Source organism: Phyllostomus discolor, chromosome 2 (genome assembly GCF_004126475.2).
Source record: "Phyllostomus discolor isolate MPI-MPIP mPhyDis1 chromosome 2, mPhyDis1.pri.v3, whole genome shotgun sequence".
Taxonomy (NCBI): Eukaryota; Metazoa; Chordata; class Mammalia; order Chiroptera; family Phyllostomidae; genus Phyllostomus; species Phyllostomus discolor.
In genome coordinates this window covers 213,304,610-213,329,767 of record NC_040904.2, presented here as the reverse complement: position 1 = coordinate 213,329,767, position 25,158 = coordinate 213,304,610, and the positions used below count along the sequence as shown (strand labels likewise).

At 62.3% G+C, this 25,158-nt stretch overlaps 1 protein-coding gene across 2 annotated transcripts in view; it reads left to right on the top strand.

Annotated features, from left to right (window-relative positions):
* The window catches only part of ARFGAP3 (ADP ribosylation factor GTPase activating protein 3), a 40,518-nt gene extending 27,718 nt beyond the window's left edge, over positions 1-12,800 (top strand). Inside the window, exons 11-16 of one of the 2 annotated variants that reach the window (XM_028532548.2) lie at positions 338-460; positions 4,516-4,647; positions 8,857-8,980; positions 10,122-10,212; positions 11,109-11,230; positions 11,787-12,800. In XM_028532548.2, the coding sequence (XP_028388349.1) occupies positions 338-460; positions 4,516-4,647; positions 8,857-8,980; positions 10,122-10,212; positions 11,109-11,230; positions 11,787-11,804 (610 nt within the window). In that variant the 3' untranslated portion in view covers positions 11,805-12,800. The remainder of the gene's footprint in view (positions 1-337; positions 461-4,515; positions 4,648-8,856; positions 8,981-10,121; positions 10,213-11,108; positions 11,231-11,786) is intronic. The other variant, XM_036019706.1, reaches the window with a different exon arrangement.
* Positions 12,801-25,158: the final 12,358 nt, after the last annotated feature.

Sequence of the window (25,158 nt, the reverse complement as noted above, 5' to 3'; positions counted from 1 at the left end):
AGCTGCCGCCTTCTTCTCTCTGTTTTGCTTTACACTGGTGTTCAGTCTAGCATGAAGACGCCCAGATTTGATTTTTCGGAAATGGGAAATGGGGCTGACTTGTCATTCAGGGGACGCCATGGCGGAACTGAAGTGTGTGACCGTATTTTGTGTAACTAGTTACAGTCCTCACTAATGTCCATGCCAAAAAAACATGTTCTTACTGTTCCTGTTTTTAACCTCACCAGTCAATGAGTCTTTGTTGAGAGTATAGACTAAAACGTTCCCTGGTGAACACAAGTGTCTGTGCGAGCAAACGACCGTAATTTCTCCCCATCTTATTCCCCGTGCTTCCCAGTGGCATTTCGCACTCGGCAATGGCCGACATGCAGACCATCGACCAGGAGTCACCGGGCGCGGCCAAACCTCGGAAACAGTACGGCGAGGACAGTGAGGAGTCCTGTTTCACCTCCAGCTCCAGGTAACCTGTTAAAAAGCATCCGCAAGGGGTGTTTTGAAAAGCAGTGGCTAGTGTGAGCGCGTCCATTTATTTGCGTTAGGAGCAAGTACAGATCAGTTCACTTTGCTGTGTTTAACAACTTTGGCTGGAGGCAGGGGTGCCCTTTGAAAAAAACTGGGGGCCCATCTGTAAGTGGGCAGTGTCTGCTAGCATGGAAACACTTGGTGATAAGGTAGGAAAGCGGGGTTCATCTAAAACGGGGAGCAGGAGAAGCGTGCCACCGCCCCCCCGGAGACGGGTGCCGAGCTGCGGCCCTGGCTCCGGGCTGGGGCGTCTCACGGTCGGCTGCAGCGGACGCCTCGTTTCAGGACGCCCGCTCAGGGGTCTCGGGGGCAGCGCGGAGTGAGAGTAAGTTCTGTGTGTGTATGTGTGTGCGTGCGTATTTATTAATAAAAAACACTGCTGTCCGCCCTGGCTGGTGTGGCTCTGTGGGCTGAGTGCCAGTCTGTGAGCCAAAAGGTCTCCTGTTCCATTCCCGGTCAGGGCACATGCCTGGGCTGCAGGCCAGGTCCCCAGCAGGGGGTGTGCATGCGAGAGGCAGCCAATCAATGTATCTCTTGCCCATTGATGTTTTCCTCCTTCTCTTTCTCCTTCCCATCCCCTCTCTCTAAAAACCAAAAATAAAATCTGGTAAAAAGTACAGAAATTAAAGTGAAAGAAGCGCTGCTGGCACTCTGAAGGGCTCCCGGGACAAAGCCCCTCCCCGCTCCCCGTCCTTGAGCGCTCGCCATCCGACCAGGCGTGAGGCCGACCATGGAGAGGGTGGTGGTCAGGCTCTGGCGGCTGCGAGGGCAGGGAGAGCTGGCTTGAACTTGAATCGTCTCACTCGTGAGGTTCCTCCAGCAACCTGACCAGCACAGGGAGAGTCCTGCTACAAGGGCGCCAAGTAAACTTGGGGTGCGACCGGCAGGGGCAGGCGGCAGCTGGGAAGCGAGGGGCTGAGCATGTAGGCCCCGGGACCAGCGACCGGGGTCTGAACCCCGCCTCGGCCACTTAATGATGGCGTGGCCTCGGCCGAGTCGTCCACCCTCCCCGTGCTGCAGCGTCCTCGTCCAGAAGTCGGGGGCACTGGCCGCGGCCACCTCACCGGGGGGTGCGAGGGTCCAAGGGGTTAATACAGGCAGAGCGTTTGGGGTGGTGCTTGTCTGTCACTGATGTCCTTTTCCCTGCTGTCATCATAGGTAAACCCAATTCAAGAGACGCGTGGCTCAATCTGAATGTTTAATTACTGTTGTCAGACGCTTGAATAAACCACAGCGAGGGCCGCCTGCACGCTGGCACTGGGGGACCCGGACGTGTCCTGTCGTCGGCAGCGGGTGGTGCTCACGAGGAGGCCCCCAGGCAGCCGCGCCGAGGGGCTGCGCAGTTGTGTGGCAGTCACCCAGGCGTGCAGCGGCTTCACACACGTGACACTGGTGGGCTCATCACGCTCTCGTCCGAGTGTCTGGAGAGGGCTGTCCTTGAAAATCTCTCAGCATAGCTTCAAGTTATTTCGAGTCCAGACATTTTACAAACACAAAACAAAAAAATCACTGGCTTCGCAGTGTCCGCCGTCAGCCCCTCAGGGAGCCGGCGGGCTCCCTGTTCACCTGGTGGGAGTGACCGGTGCCGCGGACCAGCCCGGCTCCCTCAGCGGGAGCACCGGCCGGGCCTCCGGGAGGCGTCTGCGTGCTCGTCCTGCCGGGTTGGCGGAGGGGTGGGGCTTGGCGTGGAGGCGGCGTGCAGGGCGGAGCGTGTCAGCCGCACGCGTGGCGAGGGAGCGCGCGTGGTCAGAGGACACCGGGTGGCGGTGTGGGCTCGACATCCGCCCCTTGGGAAGCAGAGAGGACAAGTCTCAGGTTGAGCCAGTACCGCTGGTGCGCAGCCGGGGGACAGGGAAGCGTCCCCAAGACACCTGGCGGGGGGGAATCCCTGCTCCCAGCCACCGACGGGCTCCCCAGGGGCCTCGCCGGCCGGCCAGTCAGCAGCTCAGAACCGCTGTGGGTTTCTGCCTCTCCGGGAGCCTGGCCGGGAGAGCCGGCCCCGAGGGCCGTCGTTGCCATGACGCAGTTATTTGTGTTCAGAACCTGGGCGCAGGTGGTGTTTTCACCCCGACTGCTCTTGCTGGATGCCTGCCAGCGAGGCCTCGGTGTGTTGTTTGTGGTGCAGCAGCGCTGGCCTCCGCTGGGCTGGGGCTGGGGCTGGGGCCGGACCCACCGTGCGCAGGGCAAGGGCGCCGTCCGGACCCACTGTGTGCAGGGCAAGGACGCCGTCCGGACCCACCGTGCGCAGGGCAAGGGCGCCGTCCGGACCCACTGTGTGCAGGGCAGGGGCGCCGTCTGGCCGGTGCAGCCGCTCGGCCTCGCGGAAGGCGGGCCTGGTCGTCCCACGGCGAGCTCTCATGGCTCCCAAATTATTCATTAGCCCATTAGAGCTTGAGTATCGTGAATTATGAAAGAGGGCTGTTTCTGTTAGAAATAAGGTCAGCCGTGACTTTGTTTTCTGTCTTTTATCGAGTCCCAGTATTTCCAGGACGCAGTGTGACTGAACATTGAGTACGGAACGGGGACGCTGAGACAGCTTGCTCGGCCCTCTGTGGCCAGCGTGGCCCTCGGGGCGGGGGGCGGGCTGTTGTCCGGCTCTCGAACCCGCACGTGCGACCCGAGGGCGCTCTCATCGAGGGACGCCGAGGGACGACCGGGGTCTCAGGGTTGGGAGAGGCAGAGCGGGGGCAGAGTTCGAGTACAAAGCATCGAGAACTAGGGTCTGGAGACCAGGACATTAGAAGGTCAGTCAGAATGTGGGGATGAGACCTGGAGACTGCCGCTTTGAGTACTTTAGTCATTTTCTTAAAATCCGATGCCGCTTGGTTCCAGCGCTTTGGTTTATGTGAGCGAACATTTTACTTCCTTAAACAGTGACACTAAATCTGCAAAGTCCCGAGTCCCTGCACCTCGGGGTTTTGAAGACCCTGAAGTTCCAGCCTCCCCGGCCCCCAGCCCAGTGCCCCACGGTCCCCCCGCCCCCGCCCCCGCCGCCGCCCCGTCCAGCACCCTCCGGGGGGCTGTGCAGCCCCCCCACCCCCAGGCCGCCCCTACGTCCTCACCTCCCTGGGCTTCTGCGCTCAGGTCCGCCACCCCGCAGGAGCAGGGACTGAACGTGTCCCCCGCCCCCAGCCCCGTGTCCTCCCCGAAAGGGGCCAGCCCCTCCCAGGGACTTACAGAGCTGTTTTACCTTCCTCACTGAATCGGTCTTAGTTCTTTCCCTTGGGCCCTTACCAGTAAGTCCCTCAGATGGTTGCAGGCAACTCCCTAGGCCCACACACCACCCTCCCACCCCTTTCCAACCCCCTTCTCCGGGGTGACGTCAGGTCGCTTCGTCGCCTGGGTCTCCACCCAGAGCAGTCACAGCCGTTGTCCCTCTGGGCAGGGCCCGCGGCTCCTGCGGCTCCTGGCCCCCCACCAGTCCGCACGGGGCGGCAGGGAGGGGGGGCCCCTGGCCAGCTTCTAGCTGGGGCCCAGACGCGCTTGGGACGCCGCACGTCTTCCTGCCGCAGAGCAGGCTGGTGGGCGACGTTCGTCCGTGCTGACCCTCTGGCCGGAGAAGGCAGAAGCCACACTCGGGGATTCTGCTCTCTCTGCCGCCCACGTAAGGTCACAGCGTCTGTCTCCAACAGCAGCTTCCCCCTTCTCTCTCGCTCTGTTTCTGCCAGGGAAAAGGGCGTGTTTGTTCTTACCTCCCCCCCCCCCCCAGGCTTAGCTCATCAGGGTCCCTGCCTTTTTGTTTCATATTCATCTCTTCTTAAGATTGTATTTATTTTTAGAGAGAGGGAAAGAGAGAGAGAGAAACACTGGTGTGAGAGAGCAACATCGATCCGTTGCTTTCCGTACCCACCCTGCCCGGGGCCGCCGCCCCTGGAGATGGGTGGAAGAAGGGCCAGGCGAGCGGAGCGCCGTGGCCGTCTCACCGGGCGGGCCGGGGCTGCGTGCCCCTTCCAGGGGGTCCTCCGGAGTGCCTGTTCCGCTCGTGTGTTGCAGGTACTTGGACGAGCCGCTGGAGCTGCGGAGCGGCTCCTTCTCCAGCTGGGACGACGGCAGAGCGGACGCCTACTGGAAGAAGAGCACCAGGGACGTGGACGCGGCCCTGAAAGCCTCGGGCCCCCCGGACAGGTGCGAGGGCCCGGGGGTGCGGCCATCCCCTGGGGGACGTCTCCGGGCTCGTGACTGAGTTCCTTCCCCTGCTGCAAGGGTGTTCGTGGCGTCGGGGCCGTTTTCTGGCCTCACCTTTCCCAGAGGGTGCGGTAAGGGGAACTGCGCAGCGACCGGTCTGTCGAGACCGTCTGACTCTCCTCGGGGCCTCTCGACGCGTTCATGTGCTCGCGCTCCCGCCTCTTCATCGTCGGGTCTGTTTCCCCTGCACCGGGCGAAGAGCCGCCTCCGGTTTGGGGGTTCGGGGCGTTGTGCGTGGAGGACTGTTTCACTTCCTGTCCAAGCCGGGAGTGTTGATAGTGCAAGGTGACACTGTCGGGTCACCTTGGGACAGCAGGCACAACCAGGGCTCGTCCCGGGAGACTGGGGCGCACATGCACCCGACCGGCCCTGCGCCCCCGTAGTGTGGAGCCGCGTCCAGGCGCGGCGGCGTGGTCAGCGTTTGCTCAGCGCCGGTGGGGCTGGGGGGGAACAACGTCTGACACGGAGACGCCCTTCCAGTGTCGTGTGGTTCGGGCGTGGGTTTTTTGGTTTTTTTTGCTAGAATTTTCAGGCTTTTTAAAAGTGACCTGTTCGCTGTTTTTAAAAAGGGAAGTGGCATGTGTACACATTATCAATAAGAACCACGTTTGCCTCACCTGTTAGTTTACCCCCTTATGCTGGGGTTTTGTGTGTGTGTGTGTGTGTGCGTGCGTGTGTGGTGAGCGTGCGGGTGCACGTGTGTCCCCCGTCTGCCCCACCCTGCCCCTGCGGACACTCGGGCGTCTCCAAGCCCTGGCTGTCGTGAGTCGTGCTCCAGCGAGCGGGGGGTTGCAGCCGTCTCTCCAGCACACTGACTGCGTCCCCTCTAAACATACACCCAGAAGCGGGGTCCCTCGCCCTGAGATATTTCTGGTTTTTTAGGGCCCGTCAGACGGGTTTCCCAGTGGCCGTCCCAGTGCACACCCCAGCAGCAGGGTGCGGGGCCCCTTCCCTCCCGAGCCCCGCAGCACTCAGCTCTGCCTTCTTGACAGCGGCCACCGTGCCAGGCCCGGGGGCGCCCCTTGTGGCGCGGGCTTGCATGTGCCAGGTGACCAGGGCGTGGAGCAGCACCCTTCTGGGTGTGTGTTGGCTGTGACCTCTCTTCTCAGAACCGCTTTTGCCACATCCCGGAACTTTGGGTGTGTTATGTTTCCACTTTCATTGGTTTCAAGACATTTTTAAAATTTCTTTTTAGCCCTGTGGTTGTTGGGGAATGTGTTAATTTCTCTACAAATCTGTGAATTTTCCAGTTTTCCCCGTTGTTGATTTCTACTTTTATATACTGTGGTTGGAAAAGATACTTAACATGATTTCAGTCTTCTTAAGTTTGTTAGGACCTAACACACGACTTAAACGTGTTCTGGGCCCTAACACGTGACCCATCCTGGAGAACGCTCCGTGTGCGCCCAGGATGCGTGTGCTGCCGCCTTGGCACGGACTGTCCTCCACGCGTCTGCCGGTCCGTCCGGGCGGTGCGTGCGGGCTGGGAGTGGGGTGTGGGGGTCGTTGCCGCTGCAGCGCTGCCTGCGTCCCCCTGCATCTCCCTGCAGACCCAGTAGACTTTGCTCGGCACCCTCGGGAGCTCCCGCGGCGGGTGCGTGTGCGTTTACCACTGCTGTCTCCTCCTGATGAACTGGCCCTGCATCGTTACTGGGTGACCTTTGTCTCTTGTTACAGTTTTTGGCTTAAAGTCTGTTTTGTCTTAGATAAACACGGCTGCCCTGCGCCCCTCTGGTTTCCACTCCCACGGAGTGTCTTTTTCCATCTCCTTCCTTCCAGCCTGCGCGTGTCCTTAAAGCTCAGGGAGTCTCTCCGGGCAGCAGTGGGTGTGTCCTGTATTTGTTCAGTCCTCACCTGGGGGGCGTGCTCTTTGATTGTGGAGGGGAGGGGAGGGGAGGGGGAGGGGAGGGGGAGAGGCACCACAGCCGGGGACCACACCCACAACCCTGGCGCCAGCCGCGACCGGAATCAAACCCACGACCTGCACATTCCAACCGCCTGAGCCACGCCCACCAGGCTTGTCTTGTTTGTTTCATCCATTCAGCCACTCTGTCTTCTGGTTGAAGAATTTAATCCATTTACATTTAAAGTTACTATTGATTGGTAAGATTACTATTGCCATTCTTTATTTTCTACTCATTTTGCAGGTTTCTTACGCCTTTCTCTGTCGCTGTCTTTGTGATTCCGTTCCTTTCTCTTCACCTTTTTCGTACCTGCTGTAGGTCCCGTGCCTCCATCTCCCCGAGGCTGACGTTAAACGTGGTTGCAGCAGCACGTTCCAGGCTGGTGACCGCCTCACTTAGATCACGGACAAAAACTCTGCCTTTCACTCGCCCCTCCTGCGTTCTATGTTTTTGATGTCACCGTTTGCATCTTTTTATATTGCGCATTCGCTGACAGCCTATCCACTAACAAACTGTGGTTGCTATAGTTATTTCTACCATTTTCATCTTTTAACCTTTATGCTAGAGTTAAGCGACTTACACACCACCATTATGGTATTCTGCGTGTGACTTGACCGGTGAGATTCATACTGCGTATATCTCATGTTACTAATGAGCAGCCCTTCCTTTAGGCCTAAAGGACTCCCCTTAGCGTCCTCCTGAGACGGCCGACGACTGGCGGCTCTCCTCCCGCCGGCGAGGCCCTGCCGGGAAGCCGCTGGCAGCCGTCCCGGAGTTCCCGGCACACGGCACGCCCCCGGCACGGCTCTCGCTACTTTCAAAGTTCTCTCTGTCTGTGACTTTCGACAGTTTTATCATGCCGTGTCTTGGATTGAATCTGTGAAGACCTTCTTGGATTGAATCTGTTTGGAGATCCAGGAGCTCCGTCTACCTGGGTGTCCTCCTCTCTCCAGGCTGGGGAAGCGTCCTGCCATCATTTCTTTAGACCCGCGCTCCGTCCTTCCTCCCTCTTCTTCTCCGTCTCCCGTAACGTAGCGGTCATCTGCTCCGTGGCGTCCCGTGATTCATCTGGCTTCTCCACTCTCGTTCTTCTCTTCCTTTCCGACTGGACGGTTTTAAACAACTTACCTTTGGGTTCACAGGGTCTCCCTTCCGCCTGGTTACATCTGCTGTGCATGCTCTCTGCTGCGGTTCTCGTCGTGTTCTTCAGCCCAGGGGGGTTTTTGGTCTTTTTGGTCCTGCTTTGTGATTTCTGTGTCTCTTGCACTTCTCTGTTTGTGTGTGTGTTACATTCCAGGTTTTGTTGAGTTGTCTCTCTGCATTCCTGTAGTGGCTGGGCTTCCGTACGACGAGGATTTTGAATTCCTTGTCAGGCGACTCCCTGGGGCCAGTCACTGGAAAGGGACTGTGTTCCCTTCGTGGTGTCACCGTCCCTTGATGTCTCACATTCCCCGGAGTCCTGTCCGGGGACGGCCCCTTCGCGTGACCCCGCCGGGCCTCCGGGGCTGTCTCAGACTTCCTCTGTGGACGCCCCACTGCACACTCCCTGCTCCCTCCCGGGGGAATTCTGAAGGCGGGGCACCTTCTCTCGGCCCCACCATGCCAGGCCGGGTGCCGGGAGCCTCCCGTGTGTCTCCTCGGGCGGTGCCGCAAATGCTCGTGCCCGTGATCTCTCCCCCAGCCGCACAGCACTGGGCTGGCTTTCTGCACAGGCGCACCCCCACTGTCCACACGTGCGGGGGCTGGCTGTGGGTGGGGGGGTGCGTGGGGGCGCACACAGAGCGCTGGCCGGCCCCAGTGGGCCGGCTGGGAGCTCCGGAGGGAGTGTCCCGGCAGCCTGTGAGCGGGCCCCTTCGTGGGGTCTGCAAGGAGCTTAGTAGGACCATGTGCCCTTGGTGAGTTCCCAGCCCTCCACTGCGTCCCACACAGTGGGTGCCTGGGGAATCCAGGCACCCACTCACCGCCCTCCCCCTCGCCCCCAGGTGGGCCTCTCTGGGTGCCGCGTTGGGGGACGGATGACGGGGGCAAGGAAGCCCATCTCCTCCACCTTCCTTAACCTGCGCGGGCTTGGCCCTTGGGCCCCAGGGGTGCGCTGGACCCTCCCGCCGGCCGCCTGGGCTCCCGCGGAGGCACCCTCCTCGGGGGGGTGTCAGAGTCAGTGCTCTGTCGTAGCAGGGTGGCGGTGGAAGCCCCCCCTCCGCCAGCTGGCTGATGTCGCTCCTGTCTTGGCTGTTTCCGATTGCAGACCTACTGCTCGCCGCAAGCCGGACTACGAGCCAGCTGAAAACACAGATGAGGCCCAGAAGAAGTTTGGCAACGTCAAAGCCATTTCGTCAGATATGTACTTTGGAAGGCAGGCCCAAGCTGAGGTGAGTGTCGGAGAGTTCCGCACGGGTCCCCGGAGCGGGGCCCGGGGGCCGTGGGGCAGGCAGTGGGCGCCGTGTGGGCGGGAGGCCCCTGGCCCCTGGAGCAGAAGGAGGACTCACACCGGGGCTTCCTGACCCCCCACCGCACCTCGCTGCCCCGGCCGGGGGAGTGGCCGGAGGGCGGGGACTGTCTCCCCTGCGTCTCTTCCCCCGTCCTCGGTGTTCTGAGCAGCCGTCAATCTCTTTCCAATATCCATTCGATATCTATTTAATAAACCCACGGCGACTTTGACACAGCTGTGATGCGGTAATTCCTAAGCGTGGTTAAATGACGTGTGTCAGTGTATTTTGGAGGGCGGGTGTATTTACTCCGGATGGCCGCGTCGCTCCTCGGAGACGGCGGTGTGCTGTCCTGGCGCAGTCCCGCAGACTGGGGGGGGGGGGAGCAGGCTCCCTCCCCAGCCCGGGGCACCCGAGCGCGCCGGAGCTCCTGCGGTTTCTGGTGCGCGGCCAGGCCTCCCGGGCCACCCAGAGGCATCTTTGCTGAGGTGTGCTGATTGGATTTGGGGCAGCGGAACGTTCACCGCGTTTCAGAGATTTCGGGGCGAGCCCCGACCGGCGAGACTCGGCCGGGCGGCGGCGGTTCGATCCCCTGTCAAGGGACTCGCCCAGGTGGCAGGTTCGGTCCCCGGGCAGGGCGCACACGGGAAGCAGCCAGTCAGTGTTTCGCTTCCTCTTTCTCCGTCCCTCCCCAGTTCTCTGAAAATAAACACATAGGGTTTTTTTAAAAGTGCACAGAGTGTCGCTAGGCTTTTCCCCAACCCCTGAAGTCTGCCTTGCTTTGAAGCTGACCGCACTGGAGCTCAGTCACGGAACACAGAGTGGCTGTGGGGGGGCTTCCTGGAGCGGCCCCCCGGAGGTGGCTAGTGTCACCCTGCGTGTCCCCTCACACCGATCTTGGCCCCCGGTGGGGGTTGTTGACCCGCCTGCCTCCTGCCGGCCCTGCCGAGGGGCAGCCTCCGGCAGCCGTCGGGGGCGTGAGCGGGCCCGTGGGACACACGGGAACGGCCGGTCCTCGGCGGTGCCCCCTGTGAGCCGCTCGTGGTGGCTGGAGCCTGACGTTGGCCTCTCCCGTCTCGTCCAGTACGAAGCCCGGGCGCGGCTGGAGCGGCTCTCCGGGAGCTCCGCCATAAGTTCGGCCGACCTGTTCGACGAGCAGAGGAAGCAGGCGGCAGGTAGGCCGGGCGGCCCGGGGGCTGGTCTGCGCTGTGTCCGTGGGGGGACGCGCTTGCTCCACAGCGGACTCCACGCTCGTCCCAGGCCCTCGTCCCCTCCGCAGGCGGGCAGAGCCCCAGCTGCTCTTCCAGGCTTTGCCCGAGCGGGGGCCACGCAGCATCCCCCGGGCTGCCTGACAAGTCGCCTTCCTGACACGGTGTCACAGACGAGCGTTCCCGGCAGAGTGGGAACGCGGCGCCTGACCCGGGGCGGGGGGGGGGGGGCGGCACGCTGACCACTCCCTAACCCGGAGACCCCGCACACTGCGCAGCGCTTTCAGCCTCAGTCCCCTCCGGAAGGTGGGTGCATGGTACCTTCCTCCCGCGGGTCACGGAGGCTGCAACGGAGTCCCGTTCAGAAAGGGCCCTCGGGGTCTGGCACATAGTAGGTCCTCCTGGGCCCCTCCCTTCGGGCGGGGGGGGGGGGACCGCCCACAGGGAGGGGAGGCACACTGAGCGCACGGAAGGCGCAGGCGCCCGCCCACTCTTCCCGGAGCACTCCCTCGTCGGGTCCCAGGCTAGGCACCCGGAGCAGGAAACGGGCGTCCAGAGAGGGCAGGAACCTCTCCAGAGGCACACGGCTTGGACGGTGGCCGTGCCAGTAGTGACCCCGCGGCGGTCTGCTGACCCCGAGCCACATCTCTCCCGGGGGGGGGGAGGCGTGCAGCTGGTAGGGCACGCAGGACAGTGGGGCTGGTGCCAGACCCCGCGTCCTGACCCCACTGCCGGTCCCCTCCCTGGGCCGTGTGTGCTGCTGGGGGCGTGGGGCGGGGCCGTGAGATCTGGAGGCCCCGAGCGCCTGGCACCGGCCCTGCTGCCAGGGCGGAGTGACAGGCCAGGGTCCCCTCTGTGTGCAGGGAGCTACAACCTCACGAGCGTGCTGCCCACCGCGCCCGACATGGCGCAGCTGAAGCAGGGAGTGCGGTCCGTGGCCGGGAAGCTGTCCGTCTTCGCCAACGGCGTCATGACCTCGATTCAGGTGAGCGGAGCGCGGGCACGATCTGGGTGTGGCCGTCCCGAGGGCCGGAAAGCAAGAGTGTGTGTGTGTGTTGTGCACGTGGTCGCTGCTGCAGCCTGGACCACTGCGCTGGTGGCGTGGTTTCCGGCTCCAGTGCAGAGCTCCTTCGTGTCCCTGGGGGAGCCGAGCCCCCAGCAGTCCTTCTGAGTAGGTGACATCCCCGGTCTGTAGACGGTTGTCCCCATTTTAGAGTCTGCCCCTTTCTCTGTCCCCTCCTGTGGCGGAGGACGCAGGCCCCAGCCGGGCTCTTCTGTCGCTCCACTCTGCGGACCCCTGCAGGGTTCGGCCCCGAGAGTTCCCGTCCCCGAGAGTCCCCGCCCCGGTCGCACGCACTTGCCTCCCTCCCGGGGCTGAGCCCTTGGCCTGCACTGCTGGGCCCTCCCCCGCACCCCCCACCCCGCCCAGGAGCTGCGCAGTCCCCGCCTGGGGCAGCTGCAGTGGAGTGGCAGGGCCGTGCGGCGGGGGTGAGGGGCCCTGCACAGGGTCTGTGACTCTGCCCTGGGCTCTCCCCCCTCAGGACCGCTACGGCTCTTAACCCTGATGCCCTGCGTGTGGTGGAGGCTCCCTCTCCGGAGAGCCCGCGGCCAGCACGCGGACCGGAGCGAAGACCGGCCAGTTTTGCGGATCGTTTTGCTGTCTTCTCACGGGGCCTCTGTCCTTCGCTGACGTGTAGCGTTCCTCTCGATGTCGTAGAAGCTTTATTGTCATTTCCATTCCGTGTTCCTTCCTGCACACGCCCTCCCTGTGGTATGTCCACGTGCGTATCCTTGCCGTGTTTTCTTGGAATCTTTACTTCCAGCAGCGGGGGGCTGGGAGACACAGGCCCCTCCTACCTCTCCAAGGACAGAGAGCCTTTGTGGGGGTCTCCGAGTGCACGACCTGCAGGCTGGGGGCCCCGGAGTCAGCTGACGCCAGGCGGGCCTGGGGGAGCACAACCCACAACACACATTTCATTAAAAGTGGAGCAAAGGATAAAAACGAAAGACCAGAACTGACCGGTGTCCAGCGGGGCGTGTTGCTGCCTTTACATTTCCACCGACGGAGGGGGTTTCAAAATGATGCTTAAAGGCGCCTGTGCCCTTGTAAATGGTCTCTTGTGTGTGACCTGTCCATTCAGAAATAATCTCCCGTGAGCCCCGCCACAGACCTGAGCTTCTGCGTCGCCAGGAACACTGACCGTCGGCGAGGCCCCCCATGCGTTTGGGGACCGGCGGGGCGCACGGGACTGGGGGGGGGGTGCGGGGACCCACAGAAAACCCTTCCGTGCGCGGGAAGCAGTAGTTGTGATCGGGTAGTTCTGTCAGTACTTTTTTATCTTAATCTTAGTTTTTAAAAAATTAACAATGTGTATAAACGAATAAAGAAGAGTAACCTGGCTGTGTTTTAGACAGCTCTAGGATATATTGTTCAGAGGAGTAAAATGTATTTGAAATTTGATGAACCAGAAATGTGGTTTCAACGGAATATTTTGTGAATCTTTCTTAAAAGCTCCAATCTGTAGACTTCTAAATAAACAGCTGCCGCAGACGCACCGCCGGCTTTTCTCGTGAGTGGGGGCTCATGCCGTGACCGTGACGCAGGTCCGAACGGGGCCGTGGTTCCCCGTGGGTCTGCGTTTCATGCATGTTTGGGTCGCTAATGGAGAGACGCAGTGGGGGTGGGGGCGGGGCCTGTCGTGACAAGATACCCCTGACGGGGGGCTTCAGCAGCAGAGGGCGTGACCCCGCCGTGCCGGAGGCCGGAAGTCCGAGGGCACAGTGCCCTCCGACGGTCTCTGGGGAGGCCCCCCCTTCCCTCAGGTGGCCTTTCCTGGGAGAGAGCCAGCAGCCACGGGGCCCTGTGGGACCTCGGCCCCCCGCCCTTACAGTCTCGTGTGACTCGAGTCACTGCCCGGACACCCTGCCTCTGAGCCCCCTCCCACGGGGAGTCGGGGCCCCGAGTGTGGACTTGGGGGAGACCGCACCGCCGTGTGGGCGAGGAGCTCACGCTGGCCTCGCTGCCCCAGGCGCAGTGCCCGGCTCAGTCCACCCCCCCACCCCCAAAATGTCCTGCGCACAGGTCAGGTTCCCGTTTTTGGGGGGTGGGGGGCAGGGCCAGACTCTGCTGAAGGCCACTCCCACTGACCTCTGGGTGCCCTGCTCTGCCCATCGCAGGACTCCTCCCAGGGGAGGGCCTCAGCGGCCGCCGCGCCCCAGCCCTAGCAGGGACACCTCTCCTGAGCTGTCCGTATGTGGCTCCGGGGCCGCCCCTTTAATTTCTCTAGTTTTTAGAGAGAGGAAAGAGAAGAAGAGAAACATCTGTGTGCAAGAGATACTATCGATTGGTTGCCCCGAGCTGAGAACCTGGCCCGCACCCGAGGCACGTGCCCTGACTGGGAATTGAACCGGTGCCCTTTGGGTTCGCAGGCCGCACCAGGCAGGGAGAGCCGCCCCCACAGAGGTGTTTCCAAAAGGGCTCTGATCTCAACGCTTCACATGCAGGGCCCGTCCGCTCGGCTGGGGCAGGTGCTGGGGGCTCATCTCACTCCCCCACCCCCCCGGACTAGCACACACGTGCATCTGTGAGTGTGCATGTGAGTGTGTGCATGTGTACATGTGTGAGAGAGAACGTGACTTTAGTCTGTGTTCCCGGCCCCTGTATCCTTGGGCCGTGGGGTTTCGTCTTACACTCAGCTTGCGGGAGTGCTCACACAGCAGAGAACAAAGAGATTTGACAGCCCAAAGCCCGGGTGGTGTCCGAAGACCCCGAGGAGCGAAGGAGGGGGCGGGACGAGGCAGGGGGCGTTTACGGGACCTCACCGGGCCAGTCTGCTTCCACGGCAAGGCGTTTCTGGTCACCGGGCAGAGCAGTCAGGAACACAGCGGAGCAGATATGGATGGAGAGGGGGATGCTGCTTCGGAGAGGGGCGAGCCCAGTGAAGTGGACCCCGACACGGAGACCGGGGCTGCGCAGCTCCTCTCCGGACCCGAACGGCCTGCGGTGCCAGGGCCTGGGCTGCAGCTGGGGGGGGTCCCGCCCGCTCCTGCTGGCTCCTGAGGAGGTGCACGCAGGCCCCGCCAGCACCTGCTCTGCCGGAAAACCTGGCCCTTAAGTGCAACCCTCCGCCAATCCTGCGGAGCGCCCGGAGTCACAGGCTGGAGCCTGGGGTCTCCCCATGGGTGTTCCCCTAGGTGGGGGCACATCCAAGCCCCCGTGCCCCCACACCCTGTCTGAGGCAGCCGTCCCAGCACCTCCTTCCCCGCTCATTTCATCGTCGCAGCCCTCTCCTGCCCACACCTGCTCCAACCCCCACGGAGAGCCCGTGGCCCTAAAAACGAGGTCGCTACTACGCTGGGTGGACAAGCGACAACCTCCCAGGATGCATGGTGGGTGGTGGGAGTGAGCCAAGACGAGGACTCGGGCACCCTGGCATCGGGTCCAGGCCTGCCACTGGGAGTCAGGGTGACTGGGACCCCCTCCCCACTGCCCCAGGCGGTGCTTCTGCAGGGGGACGTGAGGTCGCTGACCTCCCTCCCCGACCCCAGGAAATGCTCCGCTCCTGTGGCCGCAGGGCTCAGAGGCCGCGGTGCATGCTCTGTCCTGTGATTGGCTCCCGGGGCCCATGTGCCTGCTCCCTTCCCTGCCTGGTCCCTGCTCCTCTGTTTGCTGTTCCTGTCCATCTGCTGGCCCAGGCCACTGGTCTCCCCGCAAACAAAGGTGCAGTGGCAGAAACGACAGCCGGGCCCTGGCGTGGACAGATGGCCGGCCGGATGGACAGAGACGGGTGAGGAGGGAGCAGACACCAGGAGTGGTCCCTCCGGCCACACAGGCTTGTCCTGCAAACAAGCCCCCTCTGCCTGGCCTCCGTCCCTGCCGCCCTCCCTCCCTCTGCGCTGGTTCCTCTCTGGGACTCAGCTCCCCCCCACCCCCCGCCAAGGGATCACGGTTGTGCTCTGTCCAGCCCCGGGGGGACCCCAGCTGTGGGGCCCTGCGCCCTGGGGACGGCTTCTTTTCTGGCACGGTCCCCACAGTGCCACCCGCCCCAGACATGACCTGAGCCCTGGTCCCGTCTCGCATCCTCTCCCCGACCGACAACCTGTGGGCCGCATCCGTGTCTGCACCACACGCCGCAGGTGCGGAGGCTGGGCTCCGGGCAGGCCGTGTGTTTGCTCAGGCACCGGGTCCTAACAGCCGCTGGAACCCTGCACGGCCTCCGTGGGGGGAGCCCCCAGTTCCTCCGGAGTCAGGGCAACAGAGGACCCAGGCACCTGTTTGCAGGACCGTGGGCGGTCCCCGGGAGGTCTCTAGGATTTGCTTCAGCAGGTCTATGCGACTGAATTGCTTCTCAAGGACACAGACGCCGAGAAGGAGGGGCCCCTGGGTGTGGTGGGGGGGGGGGGAGAGAGCTCAGGCGGGGGCCTGCTGTGTGTGTGGCGGGGAGAGGAGGAGGAAGAGCGAGATGAAAACATCGCACCTCATCAGTCTCCGGTACACTGTCAACGTGCGACGATATTCATCATGACTTTGGTTTGGTTTCATGGGGGTGGGGAGGAAGTTTGTGGAGGGTGGAGTTCACTCCAGGTGGCGTGGGCAGTGGAGGCGGACAGGGGTGCAGTGGGGGCCTCGGGAACAGTCGCAGCAGCGCCCCTGGGGCCAGCAGCACGGCCTCCCTGTGTCTCCCGCCACCGGCTCCATCCCCTCTCACTGCAGACTGCCCTCCTCCCCAGGCAGGAGCAGGGCTGCCGAGAGCATCTCCCTCTGCAGCAGCCCCACTGGCCCCGGGCTAGAATAAACTCCCAGGAAAGGGCTATGATTGGCTATGCTCCACTCAGCACCCACCTCGCCCCCCACCCCCGACCAATCATGAGCAACCTGAGGGCAGAGTGATGTAAGAACAGGTGCTGCTTGCCGCCCTGGCTGCTGGGGCTCAGTGGATTGAATGTTGGCCTGTGATGAACCAAAGAGTCGCTGGTTCGATTCCCAGTCAGGGCACACGCCTGAGTTGCGGGCCAGGTCCCCAGTAGGGGGAGCGCGAGAGGCAACCACACATTGATGTTTCTCTCCCTCTCTTTCTCTCTCCCTTCCCCTCTCTCTAAAAATAAATAAATAAAATATTACAAAAAAAAAACAAAACGGTGCTCCCGGGGGGAACCACACAGGGGGGTGCCCCTGGGAGAAGGGGGAGGGGCCGGGGCAGCAGAATGGCAGGTGCCCTCCTGAGGGAGGCGGCGCACTGCCCCAACATCTGCTCTGAGTCAGGGGCGTTGCAGAAGCACCTCCGACACCCTGCAAAACCCCTCCCGCAGCCCACAGGTGAGGAGACCCGGCTTGGAGACAACGTCGCAGCTAATGAAGGGCGGAGCCCGATTCAAACCCCGGTCTCCCGGCGCCCCAGCCTGGGCCTGCCCCGTGCCCCGTCTTTATAGCCCCTCCCCCAGAGTCCCTCCCTCTCGCAGCCCCACTCACCCTCTTGCAACAGCGCAAGGCCCCGAGGTGGGGTCTCTGCTCCCAGGGCCAGGGCGCAGGGTTCTCCACGTCAGGCCCCGGGCGGGTCCCTCCTTGCCTGGGCTGGGTCGGGGCGGGGGGGCGGGGGGGGGGTCGCGCTGACAGAGAAAAGAGCCACCACCCGCCTTCACACAAATCTCACAAGTGCATGCTGTAAGGTTGATAACGACTCACAGAAATCTCCCTGTGTTCTTTTTTTTCTCTTCTTTGTTTGTTTGCTTTTGGCTGCGTCCCTCTGGCCCCAGGCTTGGGAGAGGGCTGCAGGGCGGAGAGGAGGATGCTTAGTGCTTGCAGGGAGAGGCGGGGCAGGAGCCTGACGCCAGGGGGTGCGCAGGGACCCCTCGCACCTCTGGGCTCCAGAGGCTCCTGGTCAGGCTCGAGGGTGGGCCTTTCAAAGAGACCCTCCCCAGCCCGGCCCACAGGCCCCGCCGAGGGCAGCTAGGTGTCATCTTCTCGCCCACTCACCCAGGAAGTGGCTCACCCAAGAAGTCGCAGAGCTACAGCCAGAACCCCGGGCCTGGCGGTGGCCTCCGCACACCCTGGAAGAGGGAATGGCCACGGGGCCGGTTTTGCATCTTGAAAGGCCACTCGCCCTGGTGCTGCTCCTCGGCCGGCCGGGGGAGGAGGTGGCCCACGTGCCCCCGGAGAGAAGGTAGGTGTGGGAGGTCACGCACGGGGCCTCCACCTCGGCGGAGTGATTCTGACGACTTTGGGAGCTCATGGTTGCTCGGCAATAAGGAGTTGGTCTCAGAAACAGTGTCGGCTCCTTCTGGAGGCCTAGGGCGGCTGAGATGGTGCCGGAGGCAGTGGGAGGAGACTGCAGGGTGGTGGCTGGGGGCTGGAAGGAGGGGCGCCCCTGAGTTTGTCCCGTCCAAACACCGCTGAAGCAAGAGACAGACCCAGGGGACAGCCGAGGGCACCGCGCCCCTGTCCTTGACAGTGGACGTGTCCTCCAGGGCTGCACGCGACGAGGACCATGCTGGCCGGTCGACCTCGGCTGCTGGATTTTCATGTCATTTGCCTGATGTGCTTCCTTGCGTTAAATTTGCATTTTCTTTGTCACTATGGTGTTGCATTATATCCCCAGAACTCAGAGCCGGAGTGCACGGCTCCAGGCGGTCCCTCCAGGCATGATACGGGGGTGTGAGGAGGCATGTGAGGGCCACAGCTCGGGATGAGGGTGCCAACAGCGCCCGTGTGGGAGGGGGTGCGTGTGCAGAGGGGTCTGTGGGGTCTGCGCCGGCAAACCCGCGGGGGCGACGCTCCTGCAGAGCAGCTGGAACGGGAAGGAGCAACTCAGGGGGGCGGCGCGGACCTCACAGGCCGCAGCCCGGTGAGTGCGCCGCTGTGCCAGGTTGTGTAACAGTGGTGGAGCTCACTTTCAAAGATGGCACCCGCTGTGGCTTCTCTGGGTGAACCATAGGGTTTTTCTTCCTGGAACAAGCCAAAAATGATCGTTCACACACCAAACTGACACATCCCGAAACTCAAGGCAGAGGAAATGTGCAAACCACCACCATGCCCTTTAACCCTGCCTTCTTTCTAGCGGGGCGGGGGGAGGGGGAGAGAGAAACTAGGTTACACTGTTGCTGAGAGCGTGGAAGAACCTGCCCTCTAGGGGCTGAAGTTTGCCCCCCACCCCACCCCCCCGCCCACCACAGATTCATCAGGTGAGACAATCACCTCGGGGACCATAGAGGGCATTGCATCTGGAGGCGGGGCCTGTGCAGGGTTAGTGATTTCAATGTGGTGGGGAGGTGGGCCTGGCATTCTTGCGTCAGGACCCTCAGGGAAGACAGGGGGGCGGGGGGGTGGGGAGAGGGCCACTTGCAAGCCCAGGAGAGAGGCCTCAGGAGGGACCAGCCCTGCCAACACCTGGATCTTGGCCGTCCAGCCTCCAGGCCAGCGAGACAATGCTTGCGTGTTGTCCCAGCCCCGGCCTGGCAGCCCCCCGGCAGCAGGACAGAGCCCGGGGCGAACTGTCCGGTGTTCCCCTCACGCATCTCGGCACGCACTTGGCAGGACTCCCAGACCCAAAGACAAGGCTGGAGGTTGCAGACCTCTCCGCTCTCGGCCTCTCAAGGAGCGAGCGATAGGTCAAGGTTGATGTACGAAACATCCAAATCGTTGGAGAGTTTCTGTAACTTTATTTGAGCCCAAACCGGCCACAACTGCCGGGAAGCAAGCGGTCAAATATTTCTGGAGGAGAGCACGCTGCGGCTCCTCCCGCGCGTTTGGAAGTGAGCAGGGGCGTCAGGACGGTCCCAGGGAGGCTGGAGAGTCTCTGACGGGACCGTAGGAGCGTGTAGGGGTTGGCGTGCCCTCTCGCGGGCGGCTCTGCGCATTTCCAAGTGCGCTCACCGGGATGCGCAGACGCCGAGGGCGGGGCTGGCCGAGGGCAGAGACAGACCTTTCACAAAACAGTTCTGTGCCCGGGGCCTGGCGACCCACCTCAAGCTGCTCAGTGAGGAATGCGTGATCGCGTCGCCTGTGAGGCTGCGCTCCCCAGGACCCCTTTCTACCCGCACGTGTGAGGCAGAAACGCTCGGTGACTTCGTCGGGTTTGTCACCGAGAGCCCAGTGCAGAAGAGGGGGTGGCGGGTCCTCGACTGGTAACTGCCCCCTACCACTCCCCATTCTGACACGGAAAGAAAAACGTTCCTATGGGACCCCAGCTCTGCGAAAGCGCCACATCCCCGAGCACGGCCCCCCACCCCCACCCCAGTCTTGCTCACATGGGCCTGCGGGCGAAGGGCAGGGCGGCGGGGAATGGACCTGCGGTGGCCGGCACCCACGTCTTTTTGCAGCTGGCTCCCGAGGCCCACCACCCCAAGAGCGAGCCCCCCTGCAGGTGTGAGCCCGACTGATGTTTCTCTCTCACTCAATGTTCCCCTCTCTCTCTAGCTCTTTCTCTCCCTTCACTGCTCTCTAAAATCGGTGAATATATCCTTGGGTGAGGAGTAAAACAAAGTTTTTGAATTAAAATATTCCATAACTACAAAATACACGCCGAAGGGTGAATTGTCACAAATGACGCCCCCCCCCCCATAACCACACCAGAAAGCCCCCTGGAGCCCTACGCCACCCCCCCCCATCCCTCCCTCCCACCAGGAGGTCTCCCATCGGGCACTGCCTATGTTGGGACCCCAGAGTCTGGCTTCCCTCCCTCACTGTCACGTCGGGGAGCTTCGGCCACGCGGCTGCGTGCAGCCATGGTTTGCCGGTTCCCGGTTGCGCGTGGGAACACACACCACGGCTGTCTGCCTTCTCCTGCTGGGAGACCTCCGGGTTGTGTCCGGCCCGGGCTTGTGGCGGAGGAAGCGGCCGTGAACAGTCAGGTGCACGATCTGGGGAGGGGTGGGGGGCATCGTGCACGTGCCGTTGAGCGCCCCTGGAGGAGAAGTGGCTGGGTCGTGGGGGCGCGAAGTCGGCGGGCGGCCGCCAAAAGCTTTTCCGAAGCGGCTGTGCCCGCGCGGCCCTCCCCAGGGTGTTCCAGTCCCTGCGCCCCTTCCCCGGCGGATGGTGCTGAACGTCTTTCCGCGCATGCTCCGCGCGAGCCCCGTGCACCGTCCCGCTACGGTCGGCTGCTACGGTGTCATTCCTCACTCCCTTACTGGCGAAGGCGGCTGTGCGTGCGTTTGTTGGCTGTGTCCAGGCCCTCTTTGCAAAGCCGGTTGTCCGTTTTCCGGCTCTCTTGGTCCTCTGGTTTTGGAGGCGTTCGCTGTGCATTCTAGATGCAGGTGTTTGTCAGAAGTTTGTGTTGCAAGTACCTTTTCCCATCGCTGGGTTACCTTCACTTTCTCTCTTAGGAAACGGAAGTTTTTCATTCTCATGTGGCCTAAATATCCATCATTTCCTTTATGGTTAGCATTTCTTAAAGATTTTATTTATTTTTTAGAGAGAAGGGAAGGAAAGGAGGAGAGGGAGAGAAACAGCAATGTGTGGTTGCCTCTTGCGCGCCCCCTACTGGGGACCCAGCCCACGTCACAGGTCGCACCCAGGCATGTGCCCTGACTGGGAATCGAACCAGGGACCCCTGCATTCACAGGCCAGTGCTCAATGCACTGAGCCACACCAGCCAGGGTTGCTTAGAGTTCTTTGCATCCTCTTGAAGACGTTTTGCATAACCTAAAGCAATGTTGATAGCCCTGTATGTTTTCTTCTACAAGCTTTATTGTTTTCCCTGTTCCCTTTTTTGATTCTTAGTCCGCTGGGAATTGAGTTTGGTGTGTGGTGTGTGGAATGGCATCGAAACTCACTTATGTTCGTGTGGAAAGCCCACGGGCCCCACACCATTACAAAGACGTGCTATTGTCACCGTTGCGAGTCTGTGAACTCGCGCACTGTTCTCTCACTTCCGCAGCTGTGAGCCTCCGTTGACCTGAAACCGAAGGACCTCAGTGTGCTGGGCTGACGGGCAGGGGCTGGGCGGCCGCTCGTGGAGATGGACCGTGTGCTGAGCCCGTCTCAGGGCCCACACACTCACCTTCCTGTTAGAAGCTCACCTTGGCCCCGGCCGGGTGGTTCAGTTGGTTGGAGCATCGGCCCTGCACCAGAAGATTGCGTGTTCAATCCCTGGTCAGGGCACATACCTAGGTTGCACGTCTGATCGCCCATCAGGACACGTACAGGAGGCAACTGATCTCTCTCTCTCTCTTTCCCCCCTCCCTCTCTCTCTCTCCCCCTCTCCCCCTCTCTCTCTCCCCCTCTCCCTCTCTCCCCCTTGCTCTCTTTCTCTAAAGTCCATAAATCTATCCTGGACGTGAGGGTTGTTTTTAAAAAGCTCGCCCTGCCTGTTGCTGTTGTCACCCCCATTCTGCAGGGGCGGGGCTGCAGCTCAGAGGCCTGGGGGCTGGCCCAGAGGGGCTAAAACCCAGCTCCAAGGTTGTTTTGAACGAGAATGGTGATCATGGCGATGAGTCTGCGGTTTTGGGGGTGACCGTGCAGTTTCCAGAGCACTGCTCGCCCACACGGGGGCCTGTGACTCACCCGCGGCTCCTGCCTGGCCCTGATTGGAGGACAGGAGCTCCGAGCCGGAAGGAGGGACGCACCCCGGCGCACTGGAGGGCACTAGGATGCTCTGGGGCTTCCTGGAGGAGGCGCCGACAGGGCTGGAGGGAGGAATCTCCCTGGAACTCACCTGGGCCCGAGGCAGCAGTCTGCCTCTCTGACTCCCTCCTCTCACTTAGGAAACCCCCACGGAGGGCCCGGAAAGCCCAGCCCTGGGTCGTGGGGAAGTAACTGGCACTTAATCTGACAGTCTCATCCGTTTGGAGAGAGCGGAGCAGCCGGGGAATCTGCCCGAGCTGGAGCCAGATGTCCCGATAATTTGTTTAGGGCCCAAGCTGTGTGGGCAGGCGGCCTGCCGGGTGTCCTGCGCGGGCCAAGGGCGGAGGCCACAGGCTGCCGCACTGCAGGCCCCCATGGCCGATGGGGTCGCCCCGTCCGCCTCCCTGGTGCCCAGCACTCCACCGGGGCCTGGGAGGGTAGTGAGAGCATTCTTCCTGGTTTGCAGAGAGGACACTGAGGCTCCGAGTGGCCTGCAGCCTCCTGGCAACGAACAGCTGAGTGACAACTAAAAGCCCAGGCAGGGCCCAAAGGGCAGGGTCGGGAGGTGTGGGGTAGGGCATTGCCATGGCTTCCGGCCCCTTCCTCCACCTCCCCTGGGGCCTAGAAGGACCGCGGGCCCTGGCACTTGGGCCCCTGCCCGCCAGCGCCGACTCAGGGACAGCTGCAGGTCGGGGAGCCAGCCTCTCAACTCCGCCTGAGCGTAGGAGAGGCTCGCCACCCCTCCCTCCCACGGCGAGATGCTGATTTTCAGGGCTGGACTGAGAGCCCGCTCTGGACGCCAGTCCCCCTGTTCTGCAGAACCGGGTTGGGTTGATCAGCAGACAGTTTCTGTCTCCCGGTGGTGGTTGTACTTCCAAGGCCAGGTCAGAGCAGCGGGGCCGTGGCCATGGCCGGAGGGAGTCAGAAAGTCCGATAAGGCCGTGGGAGGCATCCACTCCCAGGGAGGAGGAAGCTGGCCCAGGAATTTCCTCATGTGGAACGCTGGTGGCATGGAGGGGGGCGGGCGGGGTCCAGGCTCTGTCCAGCAGGGTCTGGTATGGCCCGGCTTAAGGAGAGGGGCTGGGCCCTGGTGCCCCGCCCCCAGCCCGGCACCCGCCCCCACCCCTCGCTGCAGCCCGCAGCTGCTTTACCTTCCTGTGAGGAGTGGAGACGGTCCTGCCTGCCTCCCCTTGGGAGGCTATGTGGAGGGCAAAGTGCCCAGCCATCTACCCCCCCCTCCCCGAGTGTTCCTACTTTCCCCTCCTGGAGACTCATCAGTGTGGTGCCCAGAAGGCCGTGGAGCCAAGCCAGCCCCCTCGGGTGCTCGGTGGCGGAGAGCCACAAGGAAATGGCAGGAGCCAGAGCTCTGGCTGACGGGAGAGAAGCGGGGGGTTCAGAGCTTAGAGTGATGATGGACCTGCTCTCCCGGCGCCAGGCTGTGGCCACTGGCCATCGTCCGGCTGTGGGCCTGCACCCTCTGGCCGGGCACTCGGGGCGCCCGGGAGAGGCCTGGCTGGCTCTGCACGTGGGGATGCCACCCAGCAAGACAGGCCATGCTGGGGACACACTTGGCATCCCAGAGAGAGAGCAGGCGCTGCCGGGAGAGGAGGCGGCTGGAGATGCGCGAGCAGGAGGAACACGGTGCCCGGCCCGCTCGCCACGGCCCTGGGCGCCTCCACGGGCGGTGGGGGCCCTGAGATAACTGTGCGGACACCCAGGCAGCCTCCACGTGCCATATTGTTCAGCTTCTGTGCTTCAGGAGACGACCCCATTGGAGCTATGTGCCCAGGCCGGTGCGGCTCAGGTGGCTGGGCGTCTCCTTTCCTGCAAGGGGAGGGGCCATAAGTTCAGTCCCTGGTTGGGGGGCACCTGCCGGGGTTGCGGGTTCTGTCCTCCGTCCGGACGGGTCCGTGAGACCCCCCGTTCGGGCACATGCGGGCGGCACTCAGTCCATACTTCTCTCTCACTTCAGTGTTTCTCTTCCTCGCTCTCTGGAAAGCGATGAAAAAACGTCCCTGGGGAGGATAAAAAAAAAGGCAACCCTAGGCAGTGCATACTCTAAGGAAGAAGGAAGGAAGGAGAAAGGGAGGAAAGCAAGCAACCAACCTACCGTGAGCCAGGAGCTCTCTGCACACCGGGACCGCTGTGCAGCCGCCAGAATGCCTCTTTCTGCTTCACAGAGGGGCGGGGAGTCTCCCCCCCGAGACCCCCTGCTGCAGGCCGGGCGGCAGCACTGGGGGACCCAGGCCAGGCCCGCCGCTCGCAGCCGCCCTCAGCCAAGCCGAGACTTCAGGGCAGAATTGGCGGGCCTCCCTCCTCCTCCCACAGCCCCTCCACAGGGCTGGGTGGATGGCCCAACTCCATCGTCCAGAGGAGAAAGCTGACGCCCAGAGAGGACAAGGGACTTGGCCAAGACCACACAGGACTGGTGGCGGGACTCGGACCCAGGTCCTAAGGTTGAAGACAGAGAGGCTGTGGGTGTGGACCTGAGGAGGACTGGGTGGTGATTCAAGGGCATCCCTACCTGGCGTGGGGGTGGTAAGGGCCAGCCGCTGACCTCCGAGGCTGGGGAGGGAGGACGAGCCACTCTGGGAGAGGAGGGGGCTGGGGGCGTGGCACAGGGGCCCCCGGGGGAGCTGGCTGGGGCCCGGAACCACAAGAGCTCCCGGGAGGGGTCTGCTTCTGCAGTCGGCTGAAGACACACCTAGGTTTAGATTATTGTATTCTGCTCAATATATGTGGTAACTCCTATATTGGTGGATTCATGATTCGCACCATTTCTGGAAAATTCTCAGCCATTATCACTTCATTGGCCACCTCTCCGTCCCCCCACCTCCCACAGCCCTCCCCGGCCAGGCCAGGCCTCTGACTCTGCCCTGTCTCCTGGCCTCTCACCTGCTCCCTGGGTGGCTGGGTCTGTGGGCCGCCGGCCATCTCTCTCCCCCGCTCCTTCTGCGCGGTGTCTCGTCTGCTGTCCAAGACCCTGTCCGCTGAGAGTTTAAGTTTAAACACCCTATTTCTAATATCTCCAAGTTCTGTTCGCTTTCACTCTACATCAGCCGGGCCATTTTGGACGGCCTCTTGCTCCCTGCTCACTAGTGGTGTTTCATCCTTGATGTGTCTGAACATTTGACACCGGTTATTATTTTATCCTCCGTATCGTGTCCACGTAAGCGCACCCAGACCCGCAGGGGACGTTTATAAGGGTTTATTCCAGGCAAAACTGACGGTTGCCAGAGAGCAAGATCGCAGATGCCCCGGAGAAGAGCAGCCAGCAGGCACTGGGGAGGGGAGGTCGGGAGGGTTACCTGGAGGCGGGAGAAAAGGGGGGTCGGGTTACAGGAGCCTTAACTAGA